Genomic DNA, 8763 nt, shown 5'->3' on the forward strand with positions numbered 1-8763 from the left:
GAAACGTCTCTGAAGTTTAGAAACGTAATAACTCATCAAATACACTGTGATGTTGTAAGGTTGTAAACTGGGTAATTGTGCACGCTGAGTGGTTTACCTTTGCATATTTTGTGAGCTTATTCATACACTGCACACTGACCCACCGTAGGTTTGCATCCTGGGTTCTGCCTGGAGTTTGTATGTTTGTCCCACGTGTGCATTGGTTCTGTGATGGACTGGAAAACTGTCCACCTCTTTCCCAATGTCCCCACAAGGACGGTTAGGTGAACCCATGGATGCACGTTGGGTAAGCGATTGTGAAGTACTGATGTGGATTTAACATTTATTAACAAGTGGTGCAACCTGTGGTCTGGATTTTATACCACACACCCGGTCCTTGTTGCTGCTGTGTTCCTTTCAAATGTTGCTATATAAAATCCATACTTATATCCTGCTGAGTATTTTCTGCATAGTGTTCTCCACATAGATCAAGTCCCATTTCAACTTTAATAGAGACTAAATGTTTCTCCACAGAGGCTATTTTTAAATTCAGAAACTTGCTTCCTCACCAGTCACCAGAGTCCCCCACCCCCTCCTCATATCCTGTTCCAACTTCTATCCACGTATATATATAAAAAGTAAAATTTATTATCTGTATGAAGCAAGATTTTCATAAAACCTTTCAGTTTAGCTTGATTGTGGATTTTATTCACTGTTCACCAGAGCTAACGGCAGCGAGGAGCTGCTCTGACAAAGAGGAAACGCAGCTCTGAGCGACACATGACAGGAAATGGCTGCTGCATAGCTCTGAGTTAAAGCCTTTCTGCTGCTGCAAGTCTGGCCACAGCCCAAAAGGCTGTAAAGCCCAGATCTATGACTGTTGTGACATCTACTGGTAAATTCTTGCAGGCACTCACTGTGTCACATCTGATATGGACGTGTGGGTTAGACTGAGCGTCGCCTCTCACATACATTCGGTTTTTATGTCTATTTTACACAGTGGGCTTGTACATTTATATATGCTGTTGTTTCACTGTCTTTTCCTTTGATGCCTCATTCACACCCTCTATGAACACAAAACACAAAAATTCACTATTTTAACATTTTGCCCAATTTTTAAAATTGTGTTTAATGGATGTAAAGAGGCGATACAGCTTACCATTGAGTCTTAGTACTTAGTAGCACTTGAGGCAGATATCAGTAGAAGTGCCAGACAACATCCTAGCATGGATTTAAGTAAGTGCACTTTTATTTTCATAATGCAAAACAAGCTCAGAAAAACCCTTTGCTTTATTATTTTCACTTAATACCTTTAGTCACCACCTGAATCCTGCACTTAAATTCCACACAGATATGATGAATTAACTTTAAATTTCTTCCACCACCATTATGAGCTGCTCGTTATGGGCCACACCTAGTTGCTATGGTAACAATATGAGCGTGCATTCGAGTCAATAGGAAGAATGTTGAAAAATAAAATGTAAAAAAAATTAAATTGACATCTAGATTGAACATTTGAAAATGAGTGACATCACTGCTGTAGTAGTGTCGATGACGGCTCTGATTCGCTCCAGAATTAGTAGATGGCCAGACACAACCACTGAAAAAGAAAGAGGTATTTAATGACTCAGAAAGACTGACAAAACAGAAGCTGCTGTTTTCTCACGCACCTGCTGTAAGTCCAGCTCAATCTTGCCTGAGTTGTTTTTATCCAGAGACTTGAACATTTCTGGTCGAGAGACGCACAATTACAAATCATCCAAACACGCAGCAGCTCTGTGATAAAGCTCAGCGTGAGGCATGAAGTGGTACTGTCATGTTTTTGACACTTACTGAAGAGCATCTCCAGTTTGATGAGGCAACCCACAAAGCTGTCAAAGTCTATGGCGTACTGAGCGTCAGCGTAACGACTGACGATCGCCTCCACCACGGCACTGTTGATCTGGAAACCTGGGAAAGAATAGGAGGCACAGCTGGTCATCACTTTCTGTCTGTCGGGCAGTTTCATACATGTGTAATATTTCCAAAGGACGTATACAGTATATTTAAACATAGAACCAGAGATCAGAAAGGTGAGAACAGAGGATTCAGTGACCACAGCCACACCCAGGCCCCTTGTGTTGATGAAATCTATATGCTGAGATGAAGTCCTCTAACTGCTTCATCAGCCTGCTATTATCACATAAACACTGTACCGACTCAGGTCGTACAACATATAGGCCCAAAGCTAAAAGCTGCCCTACTCAATGTAGGGAACATTAGTACAGCTAATTTACCTGCTTCAGTGACAGCGTCTCTCATCTCGTGTGAGCTCATGGTGCCAGAGTGGTCTGTGTCACGGTTCTTGAAGATCTCCTACACGATGCAGGCATCCATGTGTTGCATTAAAGCATGCATATGTAGTAGAGATTCATGTCAAACAAATATGGCTTACCAGGTATTTCTGCAATTTTGTCCAAAGCACTTGAACCTCCAGTGGTCCCAGTGTGTTATTGTCATCTCTCTGAGGAACGTTAAGGTTTACGATAAAGTTTGTCCCTAATAATAATAATAATAATAATAATAATAATAATAATAATAATAATAATAATAATAATAATAATAATAATAATAATAATAATAATAATAATAATATTCAATTATTCCTGAGGATACATCCAGCAGACTGACAATGAGGCGACATGTCTCCAGGCCGAAGCCATGTGTCTTGACATCAGTCCCTACAAATTGTCACAACACATACAGTATCACTGTGACTCCAGCTGTCATACCAGTTAATAAGCTACACTCATACTATAAAAGGAGATTACAACTATACATTTTGAGACGACCTTGTTCAAAATCTCAAGCAATTGATGGGCAGACACTTCATTGTCCTGTTCGAAAAACAATGATTATTATGTGTAATATTCATCATGTGAAGGTGAAGCATTTCATTAACAGTGGGTCTGTTTCCTTTCTACATACAGAACCAGCAATCTGCTTGAAGAGCTGCTTGAAATAAGGATCCACATTCTTCTCGAAGGTCTCCTCCTGTGAATTTACATTACTGTAAGTCTGCTGCTGTAAAAAATTAAATTTACATTTAAATTTGACCCTTGTTGTTAGAATTTAATTACCTCACGTGTTTAAACCTACTTTACAGATTCATATAGTTTCACATCAGGGACGTGCGCAGGGGGGGGGGGGGGGGGGGGGGGGGGGGGGGGGGCTCGAGTGAAGCGCCCTTTTTCCGATTCTTTTCTCACTCCACTCCGGGTTTTAATTTTCTCGGTCGAGTCCAAACTGTCAGTCACTCCACCTAATCCGTTCCAGTATTTCCCACTTACTCCCAAACACAAGCAGTCAATCAGAAAGTCGCTGCCGCCGGAGCTTTTTTGTTTTGTAACGAAAGTAACGAAATATTGGAGTCTTTAAACGTTCCCTTGTCTACTCAAAGAGCAAGTAAAGTATTATAAAGTAAATAATAATGAAATTGCACGTAATTGCCTTCATTTAATATAAGACAGAGGGCGAGTGAGGGAGTGAGGGATCAGCCAGAGCAGCAGTTACAGGTGAGATAATTATTTGACCAGAGCCCGAGTGTGACTGGATGATGGAAACGTATGCATTTAAATAAAAAGCTAGGCTAAAAACGTATATGTTTAAATATATTATATTTTAATTTATATAATGTTTTTATGATTATTGCAGAAAGGTCCTTTCTCTTTTATTTGGATATTGTGTAACTGCCCTTTTTTTCGGACCACTGCCCTTAAACATGTGTGTGCACGACCCTGATTTACAATAATATAAGACCACTTCTTACCACCACCATCTTAGCACCGATCTCCGCCTCCAGGGGACTAAAAACAGAAATATAATTATGAATGTGAACCTTTTCATTCGACCACTAGATGGCAGCATATGTCCCCATCAGTCAATGTGGAACACACCCTTACCTGGCTGGAGCATGCTTTTCAGAAAACATCCTGAGAGTAAAAGAGCCGTTTTTGTGAGGAAGGAAAGTGGAGGGAATGATGACGTATTCTCCTGGAGGGAGTTTGAAGCGTTCGCACACTTCACGTTCCTTCATAAAGCTGGACATGGCAACAGGGTCCTGCCCCAGCAGGACGTCTGGACCTAGACGCACACTGCTGCTGCCTTTGTACTGAACAACAGGAGGCTGAAGTGTTAGACAGCGAGCCACACGTTCACAATGCAAAGCAGATCATTACTGTAAGTGCAAATAACAAATACAAACCCCATCTGGGACCTGCAGTGAGGAAACAGACAACATTTTATAAACTTCAAGTTAAAACACATTGAGGATTTATTATTAGGTTTTAGGAATTGTTTTAACGTACCTGATAGATGGCGTAGCCAATGGGTTCAAACTCTCGGTTCAGCCTCCTCTGCTGACGTGACTTTTGCATCAGCCCCACCAAAAAGGTGCATCCTGGTTTCCCATCCAGCGGATGATCATCTAAATCCTCCAGGCGCAGCACGAACTGGGGGTTGAATGGGAATGTGGCTGAAAGAGACGCAAACGTGGGTCTGAAGAATTTTAAGAGAAGGTTATCAAGGACAGGACATGAGTTTGTGTTTGCTTTACCTGCGTGATTGCGGCAGCCCCCGGCAGTGGAGCCGGTCCTCCACATGCCTTCAAACTGGTAATAGTTCCAGCGGTGAACATCCTCACTGGTCAGAGTGTCTGGCGTCAGGTTACAGATCTCCACCCTGGAGAAGTTCTTGATGAAGTCTGAGTAGGACATCCTGAGGAGAAAGACAGAGAACAGGGGCGTTTTTTTCCGCACCGTCTCCCCAGTTTGTCTATAATTAAGAAGAGAAATATTGAAGTGAAGTAAAGGTCAAAGCTTAAAGATATAGGTTTTACCAAAATTCTCCATCTTCAGACACATTATTCAACCTTTCTTTCTCATCTTTGCTGATGTTGTTCCATTCAATGGATCTAGTTTTTATAAACAGTCAAGACATCATTATTTAAAAAAACTGTTATCTGATGGTTTATGAACAAAGAGTGTAAAAAGTGTTTACCCATCGCTCCAGGGACCCGTCCACTCTACCTCACCCCACGGGTTTCTGATGCGAACTAGCTGAACCCCCTTGCCTTGGCAATGCACCTGAAGAAGAAAACAAGAGTTGGTGGAGTAACTATCATTTTGTCTAACACAAAAAAAATGTTATTTATGTGATACCTCTTCGGCTCCGGTGACTGAATACCCATGTGCTTTTACAAGTTTGACAGCTCTAAGTGTCTCCATATCATAGGTACTAGTATCCTTGAAGACGAAGAACAAACATGTCAGATGAGTATTTATTTGTTTGCAAACGACTATGCAAATCAGTATGAAAACTAGACTTACATCAATAGAGCAGCCCATCAGCGAGCCCAGTTTCAGGGCCCTCTGCATGAGCTGGAAGAGGTTTGGCGGTGCCTGGCTCAGGGAGTATGTTTCTGCAATTCCCCCTGTGAAATCTTCAAAGCCCTCAGTGGTGCTTCCACCTGCAAGGGCTTCATAGGAGCCGTACAGTCTGTCGGACAGAGATACGCTGGGATGTGAAATAATTCATCAACCACACATTTGCACACACTTAGACTTAGATTTGTATTTTTTGATGCAATAAAACACGTCAGAGGAACGATCTGTACTTAGCGTAGGCCTTCTCCAGCAGTGCGCTCCAAAACTCTGAGCCCTCGGCTGAGTGGACAAACAGCAGCTTCCCATCCTTGGTGGGTAAACGGTCATCAACCACAACGTCCACCCACTCACCGTACTGCCATATCTGAGAAGACAGAGATACAAGCAGCTGCTAAAACCAAAATCAATGAGGCAAAAAACTTAAAAACACCAAAAATAACTAGAATAAGTAATTTCTTGACGTGGTAAAGCTGTTCCATTGCTGAAAAGATGCCAAACACTGATAAGTTTCTGACGTCAAGACATCAAATACAACAAAACAATGACAAAGATTAAAAAGATGACAAAGATTAAAAAGATGACAAAAATTACAAAGTTGACCAAGGTAAAAAGGTAACAGATTGAAAAGATGCATCGTTGCCGACTAAAGCTTGTGGCAACAGTCGTGATTTCAAAATCTGTCTCCCAAACGCCCGCCGAAAAATTACCATTAGAGTCTAAGGGGGAAATTTAGGATCTGTCTGTGCTTTGAGGCAAATAGAAAGTAGAGATCTGGTGGCTTAGCTAGACACATCATTAGAAAGTTAGAAAAGTATGACTACGACTGAATGAAAAAATTATATTGATAGTGTGAAAATTGTGGTTGTAGTGAGGAGTTAAATACAGTTTTGAAAAAAACGTGCCCTTGCACTCTAGCTGTGACATCACACACTGTAGCTCACACAATACACATCAGTGAAAATGCTGAAAATTTACCAAAACACACCTGATATTTGAACGCTCACAAGGTAAGAACTTTAAAAGATACAAGTATGATGATTTACACTGAAAACAATAGGCGCTTTTGAAGTTCAAATGACATTTTTATGCCAAAGTATGACAATGACAGAAGCTGATGAGCTGTGATGTACAATATCACAACTACCATAATAAAACATTATTAATAATGATAACAATAAATGGCAGCAGTACTTACAGCTAAGATTAGGAAGCCTGTTTATTGGTTCTGGTGTTGTGTGTCCCACTACAAGGTTAGTAAAGCTGTAACATAACATTGTTCACCAAAAGGGGAGAGACAGGTGTTAGTGCATGAACAAGGCCACTTGGGGAAGCCAGGGTGATGGGTGTAGGTCAGATGCTACACCCAGTTCAGCAAGCGGTAAGAAGAGAGCCTACATACCTTCAGTTCTTGGAGGGCAAGTGTCATGATCCGAGCCGCCCACACAGAACCCCCCAGCCTGAGCCACAGCAGCCACAGAGAAAACACACGAGGTCAGAATGGACCACTTGTTGGATCAACCTGTGCCCAGAGAGGGACCCGCCCCCAGTCCACCACCCCCACAAGAGCAAATCGGGGCCCACCCCATCAGCCCGACCATATCCCCTGGTGCCATGACGGTCCTGCAACAAAAAGCTGGCAGTTGGTGGAGTCAGCAGAAGAGACCCCTCCAGGCAGGGGAGTCACGCACCCTGAGTGGAGAACAAATCCCCTACCGCACCACATACATTGATACACACACATATATAGACACACACTACCACAAACATCAGTCAGTCGTTCGTGAACCCATGCGCTCTCACCTACATGCTGACACCCACACCATTAACTTCTTCTGATTCTTGGGGAGGGCAAGGCTCGGGCCCGCTGCCTGTGAGGCCCCAGGCATGGCCCGCAGCACCTCTAGAGCCATGACCCTCCCTGCCCAACCAGGGAGAAGCAGAGGACCGCAAGAAAGGCTACCAGAGCCATGGTCAGCTGGCCCTACTGTAAATGTACTGTATGTGTATGTGTAACTTTGGAAGACCGCAAGTTCCCTGAGGTCCCAGAGCCACCCTCCTTGCTTTGTCACACCTGCACATTCTTTCTCAAGCATGCTCACGCTCGCACCGTGTGGTCTTCCTCTCTAACCTATACTGTGCAGCTGTGCAGGGATGCCCAACCCCAACCAGGCTATAAGATTTACAGTTAGTAGGAGAACAGGTAGAGTAGGGTTTTGGCATAAGCCATTGATTTTTATATTAACTGAGCCAAAGATGGGGAAATACATGAGGAAAACAAACCTTGAATTATAGCAGTTACAGACATATCATCAAAGTCAGGCTCAGTGGTTTGATGGGAAAAGTCCCCTGACCTGGAAGTGAAATATTCCAGCATAGTTTTGAGAGAAATTCTGTCCAGGTGGAACCACACGATCCAGGAACTGCTGGTCTAGAGTCAGGGAAGCTATGGCAGCCAGGAGCCAGCAGTCACCTGTACAGTGGGAGCAGATGCACCATCTGACGTTGTGCAACACAATGCAACTGTGCTGTAAACAAGATGAGCCGACAACCCCTCCTGAGAGTTTCATTGTTTCATATAAGAAGCAAAATAAAACACTCCATACGTCATCCACCATCCTTCCCTCCTTCCATCCAAACTTATCTCTCACTTACCCAGAACTCCTTGGCGAATATCGGTCCTCGTGGCTCCATCAGAAATGAACTTTGGGTTAGAACACAGCTCCTACGCAGAGCAGAGATGAGCATCACAAATATTTAGATTCTTAGCTGACGCGTACCTGATGCAGACTGAGAATGAGGAGCTAATTTGTCTCTAAATGCAGCAGAAACAGGTTTTAAATGATGACCGTTCAGTATAACAATCCTTCAACTGTCAAGTCATCATCAGACGTAATAATAGTAACATAATAATGATGTAATAAACATTTTTACTTGTTACAGTATTTTGGCATTAAACATGTTTCTTTTCCTTACCGTTGGCCTTTTCCAAACTACTCCCCTGGTCTTGGATGAGTACGGTCCCAGCTCATTGTAGCCCAGTGACTTGGCTTCTGCTGGAAAGCAGTCGTCTTCAAACAGCCGTTTGCTCTTCACACACTGCTGTTGCAGAGCGTCAAAGTCCTGCTGAGAGTACTTGGTTGCGTTCTGGTTGGTACCGATGCCTTGGTCCAGGTCCTGCTGACGAGCTACTCTGTCTGCCCTGGATGTCATCCCTGCGTCTCAAGAGTACAGGATTAACACTCGCTGCCTGGAGGGAATGGATTTCACCCTGTGTGAAATGAGCTGGTTTCACGTTTCTTTGTCGCGGCTGGTTTTTATACAGTAGTTACAGTACAGGATGGAAAGGCAGGGTGGGCCCTCA

At 43.1% G+C, this 8763-nt stretch overlaps 1 protein-coding gene across 3 annotated transcripts; it reads right to left on the minus strand.

Annotated features, from left to right (window-relative positions):
- Positions 1-264: 264 nt before the first annotated feature.
- On the minus strand, positions 265-8690 carry LOC114870587 (calpain-2 catalytic subunit-like). 3 transcript variants are annotated; one of them, XM_029175425.3, is made up of 21 exons: positions 8376-8689; positions 8055-8124; positions 7754-7872; positions 5633-5766; positions 5346-5514; positions 5178-5261; positions 5017-5102; positions 4856-4930; positions 4574-4734; positions 4326-4492; positions 4223-4234; positions 3921-4129; positions 3788-3824; positions 2947-3012; positions 2798-2855; positions 2635-2699; positions 2414-2482; positions 2256-2334; positions 1813-1929; positions 1650-1708; positions 267-1579 (listed from the first exon to the last, which is right to left on the minus strand). In XM_029175425.3, the coding sequence occupies exons 1-21, from the start codon at positions 8610-8612 to the stop codon at positions 1556-1558; spliced, it is 2097 nt and encodes a 698-aa protein (XP_029031258.1). In that variant the 5' UTR covers positions 8613-8689; the 3' UTR covers positions 267-1555. The 3 variants fall into 3 exon arrangements, with proteins under 3 accessions (XP_055358298.1, XP_029031258.1, XP_055358299.1); XM_055502323.1 differs by having other exon boundaries at positions 265-1579; positions 5178-5514; positions 8376-8690; XM_055502324.1 differs by lacking the exon at positions 7754-7872 and having other exon boundaries at positions 1033-1579; positions 8376-8514.
- Positions 8691-8763: the final 73 nt, after the last annotated feature.

This window comes from Betta splendens, chromosome 15, assembly GCF_900634795.4.
Source record: "Betta splendens chromosome 15, fBetSpl5.4, whole genome shotgun sequence".
In the NCBI taxonomy this organism is placed as follows: domain Eukaryota; kingdom Metazoa; phylum Chordata; class Actinopteri; order Anabantiformes; family Osphronemidae; genus Betta; species Betta splendens.